The 25961-nt window shown below is 51.2% G+C and overlaps 1 protein-coding gene across 1 annotated transcript; it reads right to left on the bottom strand.

Annotated features, from left to right (window-relative positions):
* Nucleotides 1-637: 637 nt before the first annotated feature.
* Nucleotides 638-19085, bottom strand: TYRO3 (TYRO3 protein tyrosine kinase). Its single transcript, XM_066277003.1, has 19 exons — nucleotides 18559-19085; nucleotides 16635-16818; nucleotides 16329-16429; nucleotides 15424-15594; nucleotides 13876-13962; nucleotides 12986-13101; nucleotides 10919-11096; nucleotides 9778-9923; nucleotides 9148-9292; nucleotides 8663-8792; nucleotides 8479-8579; nucleotides 8089-8184; nucleotides 7683-7763; nucleotides 7138-7230; nucleotides 6629-6750; nucleotides 6146-6255; nucleotides 5807-5966; nucleotides 5452-5588; nucleotides 638-2098 (listed from the first exon to the last, which is right to left on the bottom strand). The coding sequence occupies exons 1-19, from the start codon at nucleotides 18683-18685 to the stop codon at nucleotides 1723-1725; spliced, it is 2661 nt and encodes an 886-aa protein (XP_066133100.1). The 5' UTR covers nucleotides 18686-19085; the 3' UTR covers nucleotides 638-1722.
* Nucleotides 19086-25961: the final 6876 nt, after the last annotated feature.

The raw sequence follows: 25961 nt of genomic DNA on the forward strand, positions 1-25961 counted from the left end.
GTTTCCCCACAGCTCTCAGCACAACCCTGGGCCTGTTTCTCATGCCACCAGCTGCAGGTTCCCATGAGCTGACGCTAAAAGCCTCTAAACTAAAATTTTCAGGTGGAAGTACTGGGAAGCACAAACTTCATCGCTCTTATTTCTAATCAAGAGGCTCACCATTCTCTTTGCCCAATTCTCCCCAGTTTCCCCTGGCTCCAGGCAACAGTGTGAAAGTGAGAACAAAAGTCTCCACAACCAATGATAGAAGGAAAAGTCTGAGAGAGGCTAGGAGACAGCCAAAGCAGTTTGCATTTGTTCAAGGTGAAGAACTCTTTCAAAACATTTGCATTTTCCAAAAGGTGGTTATTTCTAGGTGATAGGATATAGGTAGTTAGCAGTTTTTAAATTATTTTCTGCATTTTCCCAACTGTCTACAATGACTATGTATTATGTTTAATAAAGATTCTTTGAGGTCTTCTCTAATTACAAAAGCAGTTTGTGCTCAATGCAAAAACCTTGAAAAGCCTCCTTAATCACATCATGTGAAGTTAACAGCTGTTAACATTTTGGCATATGTCTTTCCAGACTTTTCTCTATGTAGAGATGCTTCATTTTTGTGATCTGGAAAAGTAAACATTTAAGAGACAAAGCCATGGGTATTTAGTCTTCAACTTTATTTCTGCTTTTAAACAGCATCTAACAGTTTGGAAATGCCCCTAACAGCAAGGAAATGTCCCTAACAACAAGGGCCCACCCCATGCACTTCCCCAACCAGGACTGGGGTCCAGGCTCCAGTAACTCCCCCTCACCCACACCAACCATCAGGCCTGTTTTCTTTCTGTCTCTGAAGACCTGGGACAGAAGACGATCTGTTAGAGGGGGAGCTGGGACTAAGGGATGCTGTGTGGAAGGACTGGGATCGGACACAGCTGCCTTTGTTAGTCTTGGGATATTTCGGGATTTGGTAGCATGCTTAGACACACTATGAAAGGGCATGAAGAGGGGCTCCTGGTTTCCTCTCTGGCCTCACTAATTCCTGAACAATCCCTCAGCACCCCTTCTTGCCAGGCTCAGGGCATTGCCTTTAGAAATTGGGCAAATGGTAGCCTGTGGTAACCCAGCATGCCTCACTGTGACCTGGCCTAAGCAGAGTTGGTAATCAGGAAGGTGACAATGATTCAGACCTGAGAATGTCCCACTGCCTCCTAACACTGGCTTAGGTTCTGACTGTACCAAGCCCTTACCAACTCTCACCTAAAGGGAAAAAATACAAGGGCATCTCTATGTGAGGAGGAGCAAACCTGGGCATTTAAACCGCAAGCATGGGCACAGCTGGGTCCCCAAGCCAGAAACACCTCAATGCATGCACCGAAGCGGCAGAGGCAGCTCAGCCAGGAAAGTAGGAGCCCACAGGGCTAGATGTACTCTCCCCCAACTCCTTTCTACACCCATGGTAACCATGGAAACATAACCACCCACTCCTGCCAGCTGTCTGGGTTTAGACAACTAAGCCTGGCCCCACCTCTACACAGCCAAGGCCTAAATTGAGGGGACCAGGCTGGCCACAGAGTGGCTGCAGGAAGAACTGGGATTGGGCGATTTGGTCAGTCCAGGCTTCCAGCACAGCTTGGGAAGACTACCACAGGAGCCTCCATGCCTTGCTGCCTGGGCTGGGGTCAGATGGGGCTGGGTCAGCCAGCAGAGCCAGCCACATGGCCCCAGATGCCCTCTGCCTGGAGGCTAACAGCTACTGTGGGGCAGTAGCCCTTGCTGCAGCAGCAGTAGCCTCTGGGACTCGACGGGGCTTCCTGGCTGCTGCTCCTCCTGCCTGGGCTGCTCAGCTAGCCCTCCAGGGCTGAGGATGTACCGATAGTCACTGGGGGTACCCTCCACTGCGCCCATGCCACTGCTGCCATTGGCCTGGTCCCCACCAGGCAGCTCCAGGCTGCCACCCTCAGCTGGCTCTTCAGCTCTCTCAAGGTTGATGTACAAGGGGTCCTGGCTGGTGGACAGCACAGACAGGTGGCCCAGAATGTTTTCCAGCTCCATTCGCAGGCATGTGAAGCTTGGGCGCTGCTTGGGGTCGGCATTCCAGCACTGGTACATGAGCTCATACCTGGGGCAGACAGAAGGGTGAGGGAAGGTCGTGAGGAGCCAGAAGAAAGGGGAAGGATGGCCCCTCCCTCAAAAGCAGAGGCCCCTTAATCATACAAAACCAGGACTTAAAAAAAATTTAATTTGCCTGACCAGGCGGTGGCGCAGTAAATAGAGCGTCGGACTGGGATGTGGAGGACCCAGGTTCAAGACCCCGAGGTCGCCAGCTTGAGCGTGGGCTCATCTAGCTTGAGCAAAAAAAAAAAAAAAGAAAGAAAGAAAAAAAGCTCACCAGCTTGGACCCAAGGTCGCTGGCTCAAGCAAGGGGTTACTCAGTCTACTGTAGCCCCACGGTCAAGGCACATATGAGAAAGCAATCAATGAACAACTAAGGTGTCGCAACGAAAAACTGATGATGCTTTTCATCTCTCTCCATTCCTGTCTGTCTGTCCCTGCCTATTCCTCTCCCTGACTCTCTCAATGTCTCTGTAAAAAAAATAAAATAAAAATAAATAAATAAATATATATATATAAAAAATTTAATTTAACACAGTCATGTATAGGGCTTATCATGTATCAGGAACTGTTCTAAGCATTTTACGTTTATTATTTAATTCTCACAACAACCCTATGAAGTAAGTGATTCCCACTCTATCAATGTGGAAACTGAGGCACAGAGAGGTTAAGAACCTTGACCAAGGTCACACAGGCAGAAAGTCATAAAGAAGCAATTGGAAGCCAGGTGGGTTGGCTCTAGAGTCCCTCCTATTCTATCTTGGGAGGAAGTACCAGCAGTGTTTTTATCTTGCAGAACACAGCCTGGAATGTGGATTTCAGCACCTACCCTTTGTCTTAACTCCTCCCCCATTCAGGCAGTCTTAAATCCTCTTTGTTCACGGTTACCTTTGAGAATCTAAGAAAAGCTCCAGCCCTCTTCCCCTGGCAGAAACACTTTTGACATAGAATTTCAAGAACCTTACAGATTCTCTGAGGTCTTACCCTGTTCCTAGCACATGACTCAAGCTAAGGAGAGAAAAAAAGAACTAATGGGAAGGGGCTGAAATCAGATTAGTTAGAAACAGCAAATGCCCGACTCTCTTGCCTGTGCCCAAAATAAAAGCTCCAAACACTCCCTACACAGCAGCCTTCCTGACAGGGGCCTCCAGTGATGGGAGGAAACCATGCCAGACACGGAGTAGGCCGTGGGAATGGTCTGGGGCCATCAGTCCATGGCCAGGCTGGGATACATTGTCAAGGCTGTACCAGGAGCCAACTGGCACCTGTCCACCAGGCTGCCTGGTGCAAGGCCAGCAACTGCCCACTCTCTATTGACAACACTAGCTCCTGCCCGGGAGACTAAGCCAGGGACTGGTCCCCACTGCCCAGCAGACTCTCTGCGGCTCGAGTCCGAGGCAGGCTGCAGCCAAAGGATGACCCAAGCTTCCTGCCCTGCCATGCCCTGAGCTCTGCTGAATGAATAGGAGGGGTAGGGTCTGGTTCATGACTCAGATTTCTCTCTTACCCACACAGTACAGGCTCAGGGCACTTTGAACCCACTGCCCTAGAAAAAGAGGACCCCATCATTCAGGCTGAGCCTTCCTCTACCTGTCCACATTCTCGGACCACTGGAGGTCTAATTCCACAAGAAACAGAGGTAATCCTCCTCTAATCCTATGAGGAAAAGACTATTATTAACCCCCATACTGTAGATGAGGAACGGGGATTAAAGAGGTTAAGTAATATGACCAATGTCACACAGTTATTAAGTTGATAAGCTGGGGTTTGAACCTAGATCCCTATCATTTTAGAAAACGTGTCTCTTGGCCCTGGCTGGTTGCTCAGTGGATAGAGTGTCAGCCCAGCGTATGGACGCCCCGGGTTCAATTCCCAGTCAGGGCACACAGGAGAAGTGACCATCTACTTCTCTCCCCCTCCGTCTTTTCCTTCTCTCCCCCTCTTCCCCTCCTGCAGCCAGTGTCTTGATTGGTTTAAGCATGGCCCTGGGCACTGAGGATAGCTCGGCTGGTCTGAGTGCATTAAGGTCAGATGCTAAGAATAGCTCCAGGCATCCCCAAACTACAGCAGGCAATGCGGCCCCCTGAGGCCATTTATCCAGCCCCCACTGCACTTCTGGAAGGGGCACCTCTTTCATTGGTGGTCAGTGAGAGGACCACTGTATTTGGCAGCCCTCCAATGGTCTGAGGGACAGTGAACTGGCCCCCTGTGTAAAAAGTTTGGAGACCCCGGCCCTGGCCGGTTGGCTCAGTGGTAGAGCGTCGGCCTGGCGTGCGGAAGTCCCGGGTTCGATTCCCGGCCAGGGCACACAGGAGAAGCGCCCATCTGCTTCTCCACCCCTCCCCCTCTCCTTCCTCTCTGTCTCTCTCTTCCCCTCCCTCAGCCGAGGCTCCATTGGAGCAAAAGATGGCCTGGGCACTGGGGATGGCTCCTTGGCCTCTGCTCCAGGCACTAGAATGGCTCTGGTCGCCAAAGAGCGACGCCCCAGATGGGCAGAGCATCGCCCCCTGGTGGGCGTGCCGGGTGGATCCCGGTCAGGCGCATGCGGGAGTCTGTCTGACTGCCTCCCCATTTCCAGCTTCAGAAAAATACAAAAAAAAAAAAAAAGTTTGGAGACCCCTGGATTGGCCATAGTCGGGGTTGCCGGGTGGATCCCAGTCAGGGCACATGCGAGACTGCCTCACTATCTCCCTTCCTCTCACTTGGGGGGAAAAAAAGTGCCTCTTAACCATGCTAACTGATTTGTTCTAGTATTATTCCCTTACCCCATGCAAGCCAGAGACTACCTGGGCCCCCAGAGGGCCTTTTCTCTAGTACCGATGGGAGGGAATCCCTCCACTCCCAAGAGGCTAAGACAAGAAAGGAACCCAACTCCCGCCCCCAACGCCCCCTCCTTGTCAAACAAGGAATGTGATGGAGCAGCAGTTCTTTCCCTGTGCAGCCCTCTCTGAGAGGGAGGGAAAGCTCCCCAGGCAGGGAAAGCTCCCCAGGCAGGGAAAAGGTCTTCTTAGACTAGCTGGAAACTGAGCAGGAGTGGGGGTGGGGAGATGGTGACAGCACTGACTGCTGCTCACCCCTATAACTTGTCTTCAGGGCTCCTGGTTCTCCCTGGAAACTGGAGAAAATAGAGCGACAGGAAAAGTCTGGAGCAAGAAATATGAGATGGGAAAGGAGGAAAGAAAGAAAATAGGGAGGTGGTAGATAAAGAGGTTTGGGGTGGAGGTCAGTCTTCCCCCTAATGAATGACAAGAACATTTCAAAAAAAAAAAAAGGTCTAACAAGGTTATGAGCAGCACATAGCCATTAGCTGAAACTTTAAATTCCTCTTTCCTCCCAGAAGCCCCTTCCCGGGATACTTACACGTCCTCTATACAGTCCAGAGGCTGTTTCAGGCGGTTCCCGCCAATGAGGTAGTTGTAAATCTCAGCATTCTCGATGCCAGCATAGGGTGTCTGCCCACGAGTCATGATCTCCCACATGGTCACCCCGAAGGCCCACTGGGACAGAATCGAGGTGGGAGGAAAGGTGTCACTAGGCTACCTCAGCTAGGCAGAGCCCCGAAGCAAGCACATCTTGGGGCTCAGGGGCTTCATACAAGGCATCCACAGCTCAGAGCACTAACCTGGCTGAGCCCTTGAAAACCCTCCAGGCCCACCCACACACTAGTCCATACTACTTCCATTACCACCAAGCCTCACTGTGCCACCATACTCACCACATCACTCTGCACAGTATACAGGCTGTCAGCCAGGCTCTCCAGGGCCAGCCACTTGACAGGCAGTTTGGAGGCACAGCCCTGACGATAGTAGTCCCCACTGTAGATCTTCCGGGAGAGCCCGAAGTCGGCCACACATACAGTCATGTCTTCTGCCAGCCTGTGAGGCGTATTAAAGGAGGGGGTCATGCTGGCAGCCCTAATAAAGTCAGGCATCTTCTCATTCCTAAGCTGTCCCCTCGCACAGAACATACTGCCCCAGGCAAGAGCTGACCATTAGCCAGCTCCTCCTGGCACTCGCCACTCCCTCCCACCTCCGAGACCCCAAAATTCACATACATGCAATTCCGAGCAGCCAGGTCTCGGTGGATAAAGTTCCGGGAGCTCAGGTACTCCATGCCGCAGGCAATGTCCACCATGAACTGAATCAGAGTCTGCAGGGGCAGGTTCTGGAGGATAGACAGAGCAAGCTCAGGCTGGATCTGCCAACCCAGTCAGAGTGTGATAAACGGGGATCCCTGGCCAGAAAGCCTGACAACTGTCCTTGGAATCACTGAAAGGAAGAGGATAGAGGGGCTTCCCAAAACAAGGAAGCTTTGGCAAATCTTCCAAAGTGCCCAGGAATCAAGACTTCCCCAATTTGGGGCTCCAGAGGTCTTTTCTCCCAGAAAGGGTCCTTGCCTGGCCCATAATTCCCATTAAGCATAAAAAGGCAAACTCAGAGCCCAACCAGTTCAATTGGCCCTCCCTACCCAGACAGCCTCATTCCCAGGGTCTTTGTCCCTTTCCAGCTCCTGGCCACTCCCACCCCAAATCACTCACAAAGGGGTTTTCCCCAATCCGGGAGGCAAGCAGGAAGGCGTGCAAGTCCCCGTGCTTCATGAAGGGCAGGATGACCATGGGGATGGGGAGACGGCCTTTGGCCCTGCTCCGGAGGCTGACCCCTGGGAATAAGCAAGAGTCAGGAGCAGGGCACATAATGGTCAAAGGATGGTTCAAGTGTCTGCATAAACCTCTACTTGCCGGGTCCTACCCTCTAGCCCTGGCTCTGCTACCTCTTTCCCCACAAGTTTCACACTGGCCTGGTAACTACCCGTATCTTGGGAGCATCTTCTGAGTCTCCTCCTCCTCCTCCATGTGCAGACCTTTGGTATAAGGTCTACAAACTAAACTCCTTACCTGGAGACTGCTCAGATTTCAGCCAGGACATCCTAGCTATTTTACAATCTGCTTACTCACCAGGTAAGTCTGAACTTCTCTTCCACAGGCTATCTTTAGGGAGCACAGTTTTAGCCTTATTTTGTATCTGCCTCCCCTAAGAAGGAGCTCACCAACAAGCTTGGCCACATGTGGGTGGTCAAATTCCTTCATGCAAGCCGCTTCTCTGAGGAACTCTTCAATGTCGCTTGAGGCAATGATGTCAGCTGGGAGAAAAGGATGGGAGGGAGGAAATGAGGAAGATATGTCCCCAGTTCTGACCCAAGACTCCAAGGCCTAGTCCTTCAGATGTCCTTGGCTTCCCGGGGAGCCCAGGAAACAGTCTGGTCCTGAACAGGAGAACGTGCTATAGGAGCGGTGCTATTTAACAACTTCTCCACTTGCTAATGCCTTCCCTTGGTACAACCGAGCAGCTCATCCAACCACAGCTTTCATCACTCTGAGTTCAGAGGCCAGTCACTGCTGATGGCAGAGAGCAAAGGCTGGGCACGGATGTCTGTGGGTTCAGGCCTGTGAATTATTCACGTGGCATCTCAGTTAGTGCTGACTAACTCTTTTGGGGAAGTCTGGGGGCCCAGCAGAGCCTGCTTCAGGACCAGTCACCACTTTCATCCTCTCAAGTGATGCCCTCACTCTACATCTGCTATTCTTCACTCACCTTTAAGCATCTTTACTGCCACTTTCACAAAGGAGCCATCCTCCTGCTTCAGCTGGGCCTCCCGCACTGAACCAAACTCTCCTACAAACCAATCAAAATTATGGTTGGTCCCCTCACCCTCCCGTCCTCCACCCCTATACCTCCCAGGTGATCCTCCATAGGGACACAAACTCACTAAACTCTGGGGCCACTGGTGGAGGCTTCCTCATCCACAGACAAAGCAAAGTATGCTGGGAGTGACTCCTCTTCAGCACTCCTCGTTTCCAGCTACCATTCCCCCATGCATACCAAACTCGGGCGTTTATAACCATATCCCAAATCCATACCCTCAAGGTGATCGGAGCAACCAAACACACTCAGACATGGCAAACTCCACTCATGTCCATCTCTGCACAGGTCTGGGTACCTTTGCCCAACATCCGGCCCAGGGTGAACTGCTGCTCTGGGATGAGCACATCCTCCAGCTTGTCCTTCAGTTCATCGCTAATGCCCAAGCTGTCCACTGTTGGGGAGAGGGTGGTGAAAGGAGAGGGACCCCTTTGGTTCCTGATCCAAACTCCAATCTGCCTCCTACACCGCAGACTCCATCCACAGAGCAGAGATGGGATTAGTTTAGCTCTCCCACAGCTAGAATGGTGACCTCCACAAGAGTAAGATCTGAGTGTCTTTTCTATACGGTATGCTTGGGACTCATCAAGGTTCAGATGTATTGGTCAAATTAATGAATTAGTAAAAGGAATACAGATAGGGGCACAAGATAGCTCATTCTTCCCTTGTACGATTCCCCATAACTCACATGTGGCCTCAATGCGTTCAGGCCTTTCCCGATTGAAGGATCGGGCTGCCCGGAAGTGAACGGCCGGCTCCCCTCGGGCCATGACACTGTCAAAAGCTTGCCTAAAAGGGAAACCCAGGACTTCGAGTCAGCTCCAAATTCTTCAGTCATCACCTGCCGCTCTCTCCGTGTCCCTACCCCTTACCCGAACCGCGTCTCCTTCCGCCTCTTTCGAAGAAGGATGAGGGCCAGGGCAGCAGCGGTCACCAGCGCTGTCAGCACACCCAGGACCACAGGCACCCAGGATGCGCGGCTCTGGGGAGGGCCCTGCTGCCCTGTGGGAGACAGGGGTATGAGGAAGGCTGACACCTAGGAGTCCCTTTAAAACTTTCCAGTGATGGCCCTCTGACCTGGTCAAGAGACTCCCTAAGCCATGTCAGGTCCCAAGTGGTAAGAGGCTCCAAAGGAAGCCTTGAGAGCCCCTACCCTGTCAGTGACTGGCCCTGGCTCCTGAGGCCGACGCACAACCAGAGAATGAGATGTAGTGTAAGATGAGGCTCAACCCAAGCCTCAACTGCTTGACTCTGAGTTTTTGGGCCTACTGGGAAGTAAAGTGCTGTCAGCCTCCTACCACTAGTCTAGGGTGCCCTTGACATGCCTCATCCTGTCCCCTCCCTCTACAGGCCTCACCTGCGTGGTCATGAGAAGAGACCACCAGTGGCTGACTCCAAGGCCCACAGCCAACTGCATTGGAGACGCACACGCGCACAATCAGGTCCTTCTGGGGATCCCAAACCGTCAAGTTGGCCCAGGTCCCCTCCACTATCAGTTCACCCTGCAGCCAAGAAAAGCCCCCATCCCACACTGGGTCTGAGGAAAAGGCCTCTAGCTGGGGCCTGAAGGCAGAAAAAGGCCCAGCTAGGAACATACCAGCTTGAACTTATCACATTCCTGCTCCAGGCTACAGATGCCTTTCCTGAACACAAATAAGGCTCAGTCCCGGGAACACAGAGGTGGGGGATGGGAGGAAACTGGACTCTGGATAAGGTCCTTTCTGTGCCCTCCCCCAGTTTGTGCAGAAATGTGCTTCCTGCGTTATAAACAAAGTAGCCAATGGATGCAATCCTAACAGGAAACATAATCCAATAAAAAGCACAACCTGCAGGGGAAGGCAGGCAGGAGGAGTGAACTTCCTGGGGTGGTGGGAGGCCCACCAGGGCCCCAGGCCTACCAAGGGCAGCTATTCTTAAGCCAAAGGCCTTAGAGCCCTTGAGAGGTCACTGGTAAACCTAGAGGGTAGAGGCTTCTGTCTTCTCTTACCTGGGTTCCGTTGTCTTGAACCCAAGATAGTTTGTAGGATCCCAGAGGGCTTTCAAACGGGCCCTCAGGGATCACTTCTTCCCACTCCAGGATGAGGCCTGAGTCTGTGCGGATGGCATGGAGGTTCTGGGGAGCGCTGGCTGGTGCTGTACCCAAAGAGAGGAGGATGCTAAAAGCCTTACCCTTCCCACCATCACTATCCCATGCTGGCCTTTGGAGCCAACTCCCAAGAACTAAACAGCTCAGTGAGCAATAGGTAGGGGAAGAGCTTGCCTAAACAGCTCAGTGAGCAACAGGTAGGGGAAGAGCTTGCCTACTAGTTCTGACTACTCTCACCCATGTCCTAGGGAGGAGGGCTTAGCAATGGCAGCACCCCTGCTAGACAGTGTTGCTCTTAATCACCTTGGTGACTGCCTCAGCCACATCCTGCCAGTCTCCTTGGAGTTGCTAGAGAATGCCAAATAAGTTCCTGCCATGCAGGTCTTTGCACTCACTGTGCCCTCTTCTTATTTATTTAGAGACAGACAAGACAGACAGGAAGGCATAGAGATGAGAAGCATCAACTTATAGTTGCAGCACTTTAGTTGTTCATTGATTGCTTCTCATATGTGCTTTGACAGGGTGCTCCAGCTGAGCCAGTGATCCCTTGCTCAAGCCAACGACCATGAGGTCATGTCTATGATCTCACACTCAAGCTGGCAACCCCACACCCAAGCTGGTGACTTTGGTGTTTTGAACCTGGGACCTCAGCGTTCCAGGTCGACACTCTATCTCCTGTGCCACCACCAGTCAGCTTCACTGTCCCCTCTTCCTGCAGTGAGATTTTCCCCCCAAACAAGGCTTCTTCCTTAATCACACCGCAGATCTCTTTATGAAAGTTTTCTTGAACCACCCTGAGGAACTCTCTTTATCTGTTCTATCTAGTTTATCTATTCCATTCACTAAAACTAGAGCTGCTTGGGAGAAGGGTAGGATTTATCTAGTTCACAAGTATGCTGCAGGCACTCAGTGTTTGCCAAATCATGTGTAAAGCTCCCTCTGGTAGCTCCTCTCCCAATCAACTCCATTCAGAACAGGAACCAACATGGCCCCTCCCCCACTCCAGCCTTGCCCAGCCACTCCGCTCTGCAAGTCCTTTTACCTAGACCCTTTGTCTGAAAGGGCACCCAATCAGCATATGGAGAAGGCCCCAAGGCATTGGCACAGCGCACCCTGAGGCTGTAATTGGTGGCAGGTGCCAGGTCCCGGAGAAGGCAGGTAAAAGGCGGCACAGGGACCACGACAGCCAGGACCTCCCAGCCTCCTGGGGCCTGCGTCACCTACAGAAAAGCAGAAAATTAATGATGTAGAGGGAGACAGATGTGGTATGGGTATGGGTATGGGTTTGGGGGGGAGCTAATGCCTCTTCTACGTCTATCAGAAAACACAACCCACCCCTTTCCACCACCACCACCCCGCCAATAATACACCAGTTTCCATACCTCTGTGCCTTTGCAAATGCTGTTCCCTTTGCTTAGAATGACCTGCTCTTCTTAGCAAAGTGCAACTCATCCTTTAACACTCAACACAAATACCACTTTCTCTGTGAAAGCCTTTCTCAACTACTGCAGAAAGTTCGTGTCCCTTTGTGCTTGGTGCATAACTTGATTAGGGTAGTTACCACTTATTGTAACTGTCTGTATGCCAGCCAGCTCAGAGTCTCAGAGCTTCTCAAGGGAGCCTTGGGCATCGTGAGCCAGGCCTTCACCTCCCAATTTGGGAGCCCAAGGCAACAGTACAAATGGAGATCGTGTACCATATGGCTCCATTTAATACTTATGTTATAAATCAGCTAACATTTTTTTTAAGCAAGCAAGCAAGAGAGAGAGAGAAAGAGAGAGGGGCAGGGACAGACAGGGAGGGAGAGAGATGAGAAGCATCAACTCGTAGTTGCGACACTTTAGTTGTTCCTTGATTGCTTTCTCATACGTGCCTGGAGAACTCCAGCTGAGCCAGTGGCCCCTTGCTTAAGCCAATGGCCTTGGGCTTCAAGCCAGCGACCTTTGGGCTCAAGCCAGTGACTATGGAGTCATGTCTATGATCTCACACTCAAGCTGGTGACCCTGTACTCAAGTTGGATGAACCCACGGGTGACCTTGGGGTTTCAAACCTGGGTCCTTACCGTCCTAGGTCAATGCTCTATCCACTGCACCACCACCTGGTCAGGCACAAATTATTAAATAAAATATTTTCTATCTTAATATATTGACAAACAAGCTTCAAAACAACCTGGAAGATCAGGCTTGTATTTATAATCTCCAAATCCTTGGACTCTCAAGCCAGAATGTGGTGACATAAGGATCTATACCTCGAGAGCTGTCATGTGCATGAGTGTAAAAATACTGTTTCATACCCACCTCCCCCAACACAAATGGGTGTCCTTTGGGTATAGAAATGCACATATCATACCCTCCCAAGGACAGAGCATGGAAGAGGCCCATATAGTCCTGGGCAGACTCGCCATGTACAAGAAATCTTGACTATCTAGACTATGATGTTGTATGGTCGTTGGGAAGCCGGGGAGTTGTCCCCATGATCTAGATAGGCATGTCCCACTTGCCCAGGGGCAAGGGCTAAAGGGAGTCAACGAGGGTCACAGTAGTGTCCTCTAAATGGTAAAGCCCAGAGCAAGGGCTTTTGCTTCCTGGGGGAACCGCCTAGAACAGTTTCCCCAGCACTCATTAAATAATACCCTTTGGGCAAATGTCTGAGAACAAATAAGCTTGTATTATTTCTTGCTTTTAGTGTTGCCTTACCCAGGTTTTTCACTCCGGGGCTTAGAAGCCCTCCTAGTCCCCTTGTTCTGTTTGACATGAGTCAGGGGGTGGGGCATGAAAGAGTCGATATTAGATAAATCAAAGGTTTGAGTTTCGTCAACATAAAAAAAACCTTCTAGACACCCCAAATCTGCTTTAGTGATTTGCTTTCCAGCCTGAAGAATGCATGGGTTTCAGCCACTCTGCAGAGTCACTTGGTTGCCAGAGCCGCCTATTATAAGAGGCAGTGAACTGCACTGTTCCTGGTAAGAGAACGACACCTAAATGGAGCTGGAGACCAAGCTCCATGGGAAAGTCTAGTGGTAGTTAGTGTGATACCACTGTCCACACAGTGCCACGGAGGCAGCCAGAATTAACAAGGCCAAGGGTGCCTATCCGCCCTCTTAGTTTACCTGGACTGTACAGGATTGGAGCACAGCTCGGCCGTCAGCACCTGGCACCCAGGCCACACTAGCATTGTTGCTGGAGAGCTTTGTCACGGTGATGTTGAAGGGGGCTGCGGGCAGTGCTGTGGATGGGAACTCAGAGTCAGTGTCCTAGAGTTCAGTGCCCAGGAAGGATACGAGAGGAGAGAACAGACGACGACGACATGGGAATCAAATCTGGAGTCCCTCCCTCCCTAGGGTCCGTCCCCTTTAAACTAAAGATGACTACTCGTCACTCCCAGGACCACAGCAATATCCACAAGCCAAGCAAACAGTAGGACACAGATGCTCATGCCCAGGAGAGTGCCTAGGCTGTGGAGAGAGGTTGCTGCTCCCTGAATCAGGGGCCCTGTCTGACCAAGGAAAAGAATAAGATAGCGGGTGGAGGCAGTACCTCGGCCTTGGGAGAGGAAGGCCCTGCAGACACAGCCCATTCCTCCACAAGCTGGCTCTCCTCAGCCCTCCTCCCCTCCCTCTGTGAACACAGTCCTTTGGGTCTCCTCCATCATCCAGCCAGGCTGTTTTCCCCTCCTCCAGGCCCTCCACAAGGGCTGGCAGAAGCAAGGTTGGGCATGAACCTTGACCACCTCCTGCTGGTTCCCTCTCCCTCCCTCCCAAGGGCTCTGCTCTATGATGGGAAATCTGCTCTGACGTCAGGTTTCTATTCTCATCTCAGCCTCAGCAGGGTCTCAGGTGCTCCCACTAGGAATGGAGCTATGCCAATTAACCCCTCATCCCTCAGATCCCAGCAGGGCTGAAAAGAGCTGGAACACCAAATGATTCTGCCTTTACCCACTGCTGCACAGCTTGCCAAGAACGCCCCTGGCTCACCTACCCTCTCTCCTCACCAGTCCTACCTTGGAGCCGAATCGTGGCTGGGCGAGAAGAGGCCAGGCCTTTCAGGTTGTGAGCTTCACAGGAGAACACAGTGCTCTGGGTCACCCCTGGGGCCAGAAAACCACAGTCAGCCCCCCTACCAAGCAGCAACTCCCACTCAGACTGAGATTGGGGAAGGTAGATACTTAGGCTCCAGATCTTAAATATCCTAAAATTCCCTACAGCCAAAAGAAGAGGCTAGTGGGGTTACAGCAGAACAAACAGGGGCTTTGGAGTCTAACGGGCCTGGGTATAAATCCAAAGACTGGACTTCCGTCTTCTCATCTCCCAAATGGGAGAACTGTGAGAACCAAATGATGTAAAGTGCATGGCACACAGTAAGCACTTGAGAAGTGCTATCCCATCCTCCCACCTCAATCCCATCTCCAAAACACAGCACAAGACTGCCTCCCCTTTCTGGCCACTCCATTATTGCACATTCCAGAGCCCTTCTGTGTTTGCTCTGTGCCACATCATTGCTGTATCTGCAGATTCTTTGTCTTGCAATAGCTCTTGGCTCCTCATGCATGTGTCTTGTCTAATTCCTTGGGGGCTGGACAGATGGCTTCTATTTCTTTTGTATTCCCTCCATCCCCTGTGATGCCTAGCACAGTGTGGCGTGTGGAGGAGTTCAGTGAGTGCTTATTACCAGGCTGGCTGCCTGAGGGTCCGACTGCGCACATCTAGAGAGAAGGAAACCCAACCCCCCTTCTAATCTGCAACCCAGCACCTCCTAAACAGGACCTGTCCTCGTTTCCAACAGGTCCTGCAGTCCACCTCTTTTCAAGATTCATACTGCTAGGACACTTGGCAGATCAGAGCCTGTCCCTCCCACCTGCCCGTTCATGAGACCAACCTCAGAAAAACAATCTTTTCTGGCCAATTCAAGCCTCTACCAGAAACATTAACTTTGTTTCGCAGATAAGTGAGCCTCACAAGCATGTGAGGCATGTGTCTGAGGACCCTGGGGTGCAGGTGGGTATGCAGGTATGGCAGCTCTAAGTCTCATTGTGTGGAGGTGTGCACAGATACAGATGTTTAGGAAAACAATGCAAGGGCTATGAGGAGAGGATGCCCTGTATTTTTGTGCTGGCCTCCCCTCCCTGATTTTCTTCCCCCGGCCATTCCCCACTCTGCAGCCTGAGACTGTCTTCTAGGCAAATCTGCCAGACACTCCTCCTAGCTCTGCGTGGGCTGGTTCCTGGCTCCTTCCCTTGGGAAGAGTGGGGGATGGAAGGGAAATGGGTGCCCCTGGTCCCACCCAATTCATCTCCCAGGGCCAGCTGTACACAGCCTACACTCTCATGAACCAGGGAACGAGGCTCCAGCATCCGCCTTAAGCACGTGCAGCAGGATCGCCACCCAGCAGGCCTAGCACACCTGATTAATGAGCTTAGCTATGGTGCAGCTCTCGCACCCAGGCACCAGAGTCTGCTCTGGACACTCACAAAAGCAAATAGTCATTTAAGCAGATTTGAACTCTGACAACCTTACCACCCCTGTTCAAAGCCCCTCCTGAGGCTACTTACCTGTTACATTTAAAACAGAAGGAGAGGGAGCAGGTCCCCCAACTTTTGTGCCTCCTCTCCACCAGATAATGGTAACTGGTTCGGGGGGACCCACGGCCTCACAAGACAGTTGGAAAGGGGCATTGGGTGGTACTGCCAGATCTTTTGGCTCCACAGTGAAAAATGGCACACCTAGGGAGAAAAGAGACATGGGGAGTGAGCCTTGCTCCCTCTCAGCTTCCAGCTCCCCAACCACAAATTTGCTACCATTTTAAACCCTCTCTGCATAAGGTCCCACAGGCCCTTCTGATTGGGTCACCTGCAGAACAGGCACCTAGCATGACAGGACTGCTCTTCTGTGCCTCCCTTAGGAATACCCTTTATGCTGTCCCCTGGGGCACAGCAAATTCCCACTTCCCAGACCCACTCTGATAGCAAGAGAGAGGGCAGAGGATGTGGAGCTGGAGGAAGGGCAAAAAGAGAGGAAAAGTGGGCAGAAGCTTGAGCAGAGTTCCGCTGGCAGGACCCAGCTCCAGTTCAGAGCCCTTTGTTACTTTCTTAGTCACTTGTTTTCCTGGGCTGAACAGCTCTGAGCTCCCACAGCTGTGAATCTTTCCTCCCCTCCCCCATCTCTCCCCCTCCTAGCCTGGCCACTTGGCAGAACAGGGTCCAGCCCCAGATGGGTGCTTGAGGTTTGTTGTTCAAACAACTGAAACTGACTTGATCCCGTAGGTTGTGAGACCTAGTTGCCCCTTGGTTCTCAAATACCCAGACTCCAGCAGATATGGTCTTTCAATGTTGGGGTGGGCCTGGAGCCTGGTACAGTCAGGCTCCAGAGGGCAGTGAGGCAGCTTTCTTCCACTGAGCTTTTGTTTCCAGTGGTGTGGTCACCAGCACACGGCCAACATGCCCACATGCCTCCTCACCTTCTACTGTGAGCCACACTGGCGGGGAGGTCTCAGTTTCGCCCCCATCCTCCACCTGGCACCAGTACTGGCCCGCATCAGAACGATCCACTGACTTCAGGCTGTGGAAACAGGATAGGAGGCTCAACTCCCAGGGTCAAGGGGAGCAGCTCTGCTGGGCAGAGTCAATAGTTTCAGCCTGCCCCAACTTCTGGAAGTTTTCACAGGTTGCCAAATAAAGAAACCACAGACCTCCGGGCATCAGCATTGCCCCAGCTCCCAATGTCCCCAGGCTGGCATCCCACACCTTCCCCCACAGTCCTGCACCTGAGGAAGCCGATCCAGTGCTGCTCGCTGACTGAGATGTACATCTGATCCAGGCCCCGGACCACAGCCCCGTCCTTCATCCACTGTATCTCAGGATCTTCCATCCCTTCCACACTGCAGTTGAGACTAACCGGCTGCCCTTGAGACACTGTCAGCTTCACTGGGGCTCCCATGAGTTTCAGGCCTGTGAGGTGGGAAGAAGAATGTGTCAGCCAGCTTAAGAGGTCCCCTGTCTCTAGAAATATCCCCCATCCTTTTCTAGAATCTACCTTCTGTGTCAGAGGGCTCATTCTCAGCCAATGGCCACAGAAGCAGAGGCAGGACAGTGTACAAGGGACTTAGACCTGAGCTGTGGAAAGGGGCATAACAGGCTCTCTAGGCACCATTTCCGCCACTGCCAAGCTCCCCCCAGAGCTGAGGAAACAACCTCCTCCCCATACCTCCCTGCTGGGCAACGTTAAGTTCAGGCCCAAAAACTAAAAAGAAAACAAGCTAGGCTGAAACAGTGGGGCATTCTTACACACATGGGGCAGGTTCTGCCCTGGGAATGCCATACCCAGCCAGTGCAACAGGCAGCCAGTTCTCCACCCAGGGTGTCAGCCCAGACCTGCACTCCTGCTGGCAACTCCCTGCAGCCCACCCCGGCAAATGAAAGGAGGCTGAGGAAGGGAGGGAGGGGGGTGCTCCCCTGAAGTGGAGAACATATGGCTGCAAAACCACGTCAGATCAAACACATGGCAGCCTTCCTGGCAGCCGCCTGCTCTATTAATACCTGAATGTGTGCAGGGGCGGGTGCTAGGAAGGTAGGAGGTAGAAGGGAGGGGAGGGGCCCTGAATGGGGAGCCCAAGACCCCTGAGCTACTGTCACATCAACAGAAGCCACCCTCTGAACACTATCCTCTGCATGTGTGCACACACAGACACCCTCTTAGTCTCCTGGCATGTTTTTAAGCAAAGAAGGGCAGGTGAACTATCCACATATCTGAAACCCAGTCCTGCTTCTTCCTGCCCTATGCTGTGTGACTCTATCCTGGGCTCTCTCTGATCCTGAGACACATACCTTTCAGCTTGTAAATACTTCTCACTCTTTCCTTTCCCTTCCCTGAGAGGCTGGTATGACAAGGAGTGCTGTCTCCAGAGAAGGTGCCAGCTCCCTGCCTGCTGCTCTGGCATGTGTTTCTTCCCTACTCCCTTCATCCTGGCAGGATCAGTCACAGGGCAAGGAGAGACAGTCTCATGCCCCATACACTCCCAGCAGTCCCAGGGGTGTGTAGTGTAAACTTGAGGATCCAGTATGCTGCAAGGAGCACTCCTGTGACTGGCAAATGCCTCTGTGGCTATGTGGGAACACAAGGCTAACCCCCACAAAGACTAGCAACCTTGCCCCAGCCCACCCTCTCCAACATCCCAGACTTCAGGAAGCTTAGTGGGCCAGGAACTGGAGTATGCCAGCTGTTTTCTGTAACCCCGCACCATCACAGCCCTGTACCTAAATGGTGCCCCTTGGGTGCTTAGCCCCAGTCCCTGTGGTTTCAGCGAGAGCTTGGTGTGTGCAGTGGGCAGAATGGGGGTCCCGGGGCTGAGAAGGGAGAGCCAACAACTAGGAACATAGAGATGGGAAAATCCGGTCCCAAACAACCCCGCTGACCACTGAGCCCACAGCCCCACTCCTTTCCTTTCCATTCCCCACGAAGAGCCCCGGACAAGAGAAAGTTGGGGGTGGGGGCCCCGAGATCCCACAGCGAACACACCGCTACGCCCCCTCTGCCAGTCCCCAAGGCTCGGCCATCCAGCTTTGGTCCCCTCACCCAAATCTCTGGCCCGCCCAGGCCCGGGGCTCACTCGGCTACGGTCCCGGGGCTCCGACCCCGGCCGCGCCCCTCCGCAGCCCCTGCTTCCCGCCGCCTCCAGGGCCAGCCCCTACCTTCGGCCACGGGCTCGGGGAGCAGCAGGGCGGCCAGACCCGCCAGCAGCAGCAGCGGCTGCGGCGGCGGCGGCGGCGGCGGCAGCGGCGGGAGCCCCGACCGCCCCATGCTCCGCCTCAGCGCCATCGGCGTCGGCGCCGCACCATGCCGGGCCCGGCCCGCGAGCGACCAGGGCGGAGGAAGGAGGAGAGGAGGAGGAGGAAGGGGAGAGGAGGGCCGCGGGAGGGGCGGGGGCCGGCCGGGGGTGGGGCGGTGCTGCGGCCGGAGCCTCCGAGACCCGCGCCCGCTGAGTGTCGCGGTGGCCGCTGTCAGCAGCGCGGGGTCCGCGGGGCCACTCCTGGGCCACTGCGCTCCTTCCACAGCCGTCGCCGCCGTCGCCGCTGCCGCCGCCGCTGATTCATGTTCTTCTCGGAGCCGCCGCCTCCTCCCTGGTCCTCCCGCCCGCAGCCGGAGCTCGTACCGCCCCCCCCGCGGAGCCTCCAGCCGCTTGATCCCAGCGCCAATCTGGCGGTTGCCAGCCAGGTCTCCGGCCGATCCCCACCTACATATCTCCCCAGTCCTGGCCAGCACTCCCTGTCCCAACTACCCTAATGTCGATCCCGAGGATCTGGGTGGGTCCCCTGGATGGGCACTCCAGCCACGCCCCTTCTTTTCCGAAATACTCTTGAATCTTTTCAAACCCAACACTCCAGATCCTTCCCTCAAAACGTCGCTGGAAGCCTCTACCACACCCCAACTTTTGTCCCGACCCATCACCTGCCTCTCAGTGTACAAAGCATCCCAAGACACTTAGGATCATCAGCCCTCCCCCGAATTGTCGTGCCTCAGGGCTCCCCCACAGGATCTACTAGCATCCCTTCGTGCCTCTATTAGCTTTTCACCCAGATTCCCCAATTCGTGCCTCATTTCCCACCCCTTTATTTTCAAGATCTTGGGCCTTGAGTCTCAAGTTTTCCAAGCTCTTTCTTGGTAATACTCAGGTTTTATCTGCTAGGCCAAAGCTCAGTGGCCCATATGTTTGGGGGGTTGTCATTCTTCTTAGTTGCTTCCTCAGCTTCTACCCCAACATTCCCCAGGATATGATATGAAAGTTGGCTGTATTATTACAGTACCCAATAAAACTTTAGTTGCTATTAGTAGGGCACTTTGCACACAGTAGGCACTCCATAAATAAATAGGTGCCTATTAAATTGCATCAGAGGTTGGCCTGTCCCAGAATTAGTAATCACTGTGGTGGTTGATCCTGTCAGGCATATGTAGAGCTGGTTCCAAATCCAGCCTGTGTTCTCCTCCCCTTGCTTTTGCCTCTAACTGGGCCACAGAGCTTACTCCAGAAGGCCCTTCACAGAACTCCTGGGTGGGGAGGAGGGACACACCACTCAGTCCCATGTTTCCCGCAGCCTCACTGGATCTTTCCAGGGATTCACCTTCTGAGGAGTGGGAGCCTGGCTCTTCCTCCGCTTGGCCCCATCAGTGCTTGTTTATTAATTACACTAATGATAACAACAGCAGTGATGGTGGCAGCCTCAGACCCAGCTATGGGCGCCCCAGGCGACAACATGGGGAGAGGCTCTGGAACCTCTGTCAGTTGGATCGCATGGGCCCAAGTCTTCGATTTAGCTGAGCACTCTACCAATTTTCTTGGGCACTGTGGGTTGGCTCCAGGACCCTTCCCTAAAGAAACAAACTTGCCCCGCTCCAGAACCCACAGCTTCTGAGTTTGGGCTGAGTCGGATCAAGGCAGGCAGGGACAGTCTGGTGCTGAAACCAGATTCGCAAGGGCCGCCACTGTGGCAGTGTGGCTGCAGCAGCCCTGCCCTTGAGCCCTTGTCGCTTCTCAAGGCTCTCTCCTTCACCTTACCGCTCTAAAGGGGACTTCAGGTTTACAGTGGAGGGAAGCCTCTTCTTCTTCTTTTTTTTTTTTTAAGATTTTATTTATTCATTATGGGGGGGGGGGGAGCAGGAAGCATCAACTCCCATACGTGCCTTGACCAGGCAAGCCCAGGGTTTTGAACCAGCAACCTCAGCATTTCCAGGTTGACGCTTTATCCACTGCACCACCACAGGTCAGGTGGGAAGCCTCTTCTTATTGACTCTGGCTGACACTGGAAAGACCCTCCTACATAATGTTAAACCCAGAGCCCAAACCCAGTCTTCCCCTTCCTCTATTCCCCTCATTCCCTTCTCCTCATTTACTGAACTCCCACAAGGAATTCCAGTCCAAGGATTATTCAAAGCTACCTATTAAAATGCGCTCCTCATACATGTCATGGATGTCACTGCATTCTCTAGTCAGAGTTTCTACTACTTTGTATCTCAGCTCTGCTGAAGCAAATCACTGTCACTCTCCAGCAGCACAATTTCCATGTGGGGCCAGGAGTCTTGAGTTTCTGCTTCTGAATCCCTCTCAATTCTTAGTATATCTCTCTTATTTTTTAAATGTTTCCATTGACTTGAGAGAGAGGGGAAGGGAGGGGAAAGGGGGGAGAGAGAGAGAAGCATTGACTCGTTCCATTTAGTTGTTCCATTTAGTTGCGTACTCAGTGATTATTTCTTGTATGTGCCCTGACCGGAGATGGAACCCACAACCTCAGTGCACCTGGAGGACACTCTATCCACTAAACTACCTGCCCAGGGCCTCAATTCTTAGTATTTCTATTTGCAGGGTATGTGGGTGGGGTGGGGGAGCTGTGGGATCTGGATCTTCTGAATTTCCAGCTCCTACATAGGATGCTTGCCTTCCTGAGCCCTCACAACCCATTCTTCTTACCTATCTCCCCCCTCCCCCTCCCCCCCCCTCTCTGTCAGCATGGTATAAGAACATACTTTAAAGTTATCCAAGCAGGTGTGCTTTTGTGGGAGACGTGTGTAGGTGGGTGAGAGGGTGTGCATTGTGATATATGAGGGAAGGTATGCATTTGTGCAAACTCTAAATGTGACTGACACTTTGTGGGTGGATAGGGAGAAAGTGTATTGGGGTGTGTGTGTGTGTGTGTGTGTGTGTATGCATGTGCGCGTGCACTGGAGGCGGTTGGCTGCCTATGCAAATAGACGCCTGTAAAAATCTCCCTTCCTCTCATACATTCATTGCTTGGAAGCAAAGTAATCAAATCAACAGGAAATATATTTGACCTAATGCAGGAGCAGCTGTTCCAGGAATTCCTGTCCTCAGAACAGAACTGAAGCCAGCTATGATCTATCCCTGGGGAGAGGAACGGCCACCAGCAGTTCCTTATGGATGGAACAAGGTTGAGCCCTGGCATTTCCCTGTTCAGATCAATTAAGTGTCTGCCCATTCTCTGCCTTTTATGACCTAGGACTCCACAAGGAGGCCAAGGATCCAGAGAAGGGAAAGACAAACCTCAAAATAAAAAACATCTGCCCAGCCTGACCTGTGGTGGCACAGTGGATAAAGCGTTGACCTGGAAATGCTGAGGTCGCCGGTTCGAAACCCTGGGCTTGCCTGGTCAAGGCACATATGGGAGTTGATGCTTCCAGCTCCTCCCCCCTGTCTCTCTCTCCTCTCTCTCCTCTCTCTCCTCTGTCTCTCTCCTCTCTAAAATGAATAAATAAAATTTAAAAAAAAAAAAAAAAAAAAACATCTGCCCAAAGTAGCAGAACACCCTGGTAGCAACTTCCAGCAGTCTTAGGAAGCAACTGCTTTATTATTTTCAGAGTTTGGACCTCCTCTTCCTGTCTGCCCTCCCGCACTGTGGGTAGGGGAGTGAAGGGTGAAGGTGAACCAAGAGGGAATCAATGTGAGCCGTGGATTCCTGACAGTCCCCAGCCCTGTGACCAAGAACATATTATTTCCTGAGGTAATAAATGGTAAAGAGGTAAGAATTGGGAAGTTTCACTGAAGGAATGGGGCAGGGCACAGACTGTGTTCCTTATCACCTTAGAGAAGGCTTGTGGGGCTTGGAGGAAAACCACCTGCAGGTGCGATTCCAGGGGCGCTGAGAACTGGAACTGACCCTGCCAAAAATCCACTGCCTGAAATTCCCAAGCTAAAAACAATGCCACTCCTTGCCCAGCCAAAGATGAAGCAGAAAGGTCATATTTCTAGGAAAAACTACACTTTAATTTATAGTCACAGGGGACTTTCAAATGATCAGATTACCCCCCAAAAGCAGATTTAGGAAGGAGGAAGAGAGCAAGAAGTTTGAGGTTTCTGAACTGTCAGATGGATCCAAATGTATGGAAGAAAAAAATTTGTCCTCTTCAAAATTTCATTTAGGGATGGCAGAGTTTCACCCAGAGAGGAAGTTTCATGTGTGAGTGTGTGTGTCAGAACACCCTTATCTGGCTGTCTGCATTTTTCTTTTTCTTTTTTAAAATTTTTATTTATTGATTCTAGAGAGAGAGAGGAAAGGAGAGACAGACAGACAGAAACATTGATCTGTTCCTGTATGTGCCCTGACTGGGGATGGAACCCAAAACCTTTGCTTTATTTAGGACGATGCTCTAACCAACCAACCAAGCTGGCCAGGGCTGTGTTTCTCTTTTTGAGTTGATCCTCTTTAACTGAAGCCTGGCAATTGAGGCTTTTCTGGCTCTATTTTTATTTAAAAATTTTTATTATGGAGTATTTTTTATTATGGAATATTTTAAACATATACACAAGTAGAGAGAATAGTGTGATGACTCCTCAATATAACCATCATAGCTTTAATGATTGTCTTAGCCAACTGTCTTGTTTTTTGTTGTTGTTTTGCTGGAGTCTTTAAAAGTAAATCTTAGCTATATAATTAAATTTTTTTTCCATTAATTTGAGTGGGAGTGGAGGGAGAGGAGAGAAAAAGAGGCATCAACTCATGGCTCCACTTAGTTGTTCCATTTAGACGTGCACTCATACGTTGCTTCTCATATGTATCCTGACCATGGATTGAACCTGCCCCATCAAAGGCAGGGGACAACACTCTATCCACTGAGCCACCTGGCCTAGGCCGCTATATATATATTTTTTCTTGTGTGAGAGACAGAGTCAGAAAGAGGGACAGACAGACAGGAAGGGAGAGAGATGAGAACCATCAATTCTTCGTTGTGGTTCCTTAGTTGTTCATTGATTGATTTCTCATATGTGCCTTGGCCGGGGAGCTACAGCAGACTGAGCGACCCCTTGCTCGAGCCAGCAACCTTGGGCTTAAGCTGATGAGCCTTGCTCAAACCAGATGAGCTCACACTCAAGCTGGCGACCTTGGGGTCTCGAACCTCAGTCCTCCACACATCCCAGTCTGACGCTCTATCCACTGCACCACCGCCTGGTCAGGCTATACTTTTTTAAATAGACTTTTTTAGAGAGACAGAGAAAAGAGAGAGAGAGGGAGAGAAAGAGAGAGAAACACTGATCCGATTTATAATTCCACTTAGTTGTGCATTCATTGGCTGCTTCTTGTGTGTGCCCTGACTGGGGATCAAACCACAATCTTGGCTTATCAGGAGGACACTCTAACCAACTGAGGTATCCGGCCAGAGCTTAGCTATATAATTAATATCAGATGTATTATACTGTGTATCTGTAACAGAGTTTTAAAAAAATTCATCCATGTATAGACTCAGAGGTTATATATGGAAATATTTATATGTGAATATATAATAGTATACATATACATTTCCTTTGTCAGCTGAGAAGAACCAACAAAGTCCCAGGTTGATGCTCTATCCACTGTGCCACCACTGGTCGGGCTCTAATATAATTATTTACTTATTTTTCTTTTCTTTTTTTTTTTTTTTTTTTAAATTTTTTTTTTTTTTTTACTTTATTTATTCATTTTTTTTAGAGAGGAGAGAGAGACAGAGAGGGAGAGAGAGACGGGGGGAGGAGCTGGAAGCATCAACTCCCATATGTGCCTTGACCAGGCAAGCCCAGGGTTTCGAACCGGCGACCTCAGCATTTCCAGGTCGACGCTTTATCCACTGCGCCACCACAGGCCAGGCTACTTATTTTTCTTTAGTGGGGGGGAGAGAGATCAACTTGTTTTTCCACTTATCTAGGCACTCATTGGTTGGTTCTTTTTTTTTTTTTTTTTTACAGAGACAGAGAGAGAGAGAGTCAGACAGAGGGATAGAAAGGGACAGAGAGACAGGAACGGAGAGAGATGAGAAGCATCAACCATCAGTTTTTCATTGCGATACCTTAGTTGTTCATTGATTGCTCTCTCATAGGTGCCTTGACCGTGGGCCTTCAGCAGACCAAGTAATCCCTTGCTCAAGCCAGCGACCTTGGGTCCAAGCTGGTGAGCTTTGCTCAAACCAGATGAGCTCGCGCTCAAGCTGGCGACCTCGGGGTCTCGAACCTGGGTCTTCCGCATCCCAGTCCGACGCTCTATCCATTGCACCACCTCCCGGTCAGGCCCGCTTCCTTTCTTTTAGTATATGTGCTGCCGAAGCGAGAGAGAGAGAGAGAGAGAGAGAGAGAAGCAGGAACATCAATCTGTTTCTGTATGTGCCCTGACTGGGGATCAAACCAGCAACCTCTGTGCTTTAGGATAATGCTTTAACAAGCCAAGCTATCCAGCCAGAGCACAATTTTCCTTTCTTTTTTTTTCTTTAAGATTTTTTTTTTTTTTTAGATTTTTAAATTCATTTTAGAGAGGGGAGGAAAGAGAGAGAAAGAGAAATGGGAGGAGCAGGAAGCATCAATTCCCATATATGCCTTGACCATGCAAGCCCAGGGTTTCGAACCGGTAACCTTAGCGTTCCAGGTTGATACTTTATCCACTGCACTACCACATGCCAGGCAACCATTTGGAACCAAGAATGGAAAAAGTGTTGCTTCTAAGATTGGGGCAGGAAATATACAAGATGAGCCTGGAATATCTTGTAGTCCCAGAAAGTAGGAAAGTGCCCACTGGAACACAGTGGGAGAAAAGTAACTTTAGAGTGGGAACATCTGACAAACATTACCTCAGCCAGACGATTAAAGCTAACACCAAAAATGATTAGTCACATTGATAATAGCTACCCTTGTAAAATGGCATTTTAGCTCTGTGATCTTCCTCCCGAAAACCCAAAGCCCAGTCTAACTATGAAACATCAAACAAACCCCAATTGAGTGACATTCTCCAAAATACTCTACCGGTACTATTCTAAACTGTCCAAGTCATCATAGTCTACAAAACTGTTTCAGCCAAGAGGAGCCTAAGGAGATATGACAACTAAATGTAATTTAGTTGATAGAACAGGAAAAAAGACATTAGGGAAAAGTTAAGGATGTCTAAATAATGTATGAACTTTAATTAGTAATAATGTGTCAAATTGGTTCATTAATTCTAAAAAAAAAATGGCCTGACCAGGCGGTGGCGCAGTGGATAGAACGTTGGACTGGGATGCGGAGGACCCAGGTTCGAGAACCCGAGGTCGCCAGCTTGAGCGCAGGCTCATCTGGTTTGAGCAAAGCTCA

The sequence above is a fragment of the Saccopteryx bilineata genome, chromosome 4, assembly GCF_036850765.1.
Source record: "Saccopteryx bilineata isolate mSacBil1 chromosome 4, mSacBil1_pri_phased_curated, whole genome shotgun sequence".
In the NCBI taxonomy this organism is placed as follows: domain Eukaryota; kingdom Metazoa; phylum Chordata; class Mammalia; order Chiroptera; family Emballonuridae; genus Saccopteryx; species Saccopteryx bilineata.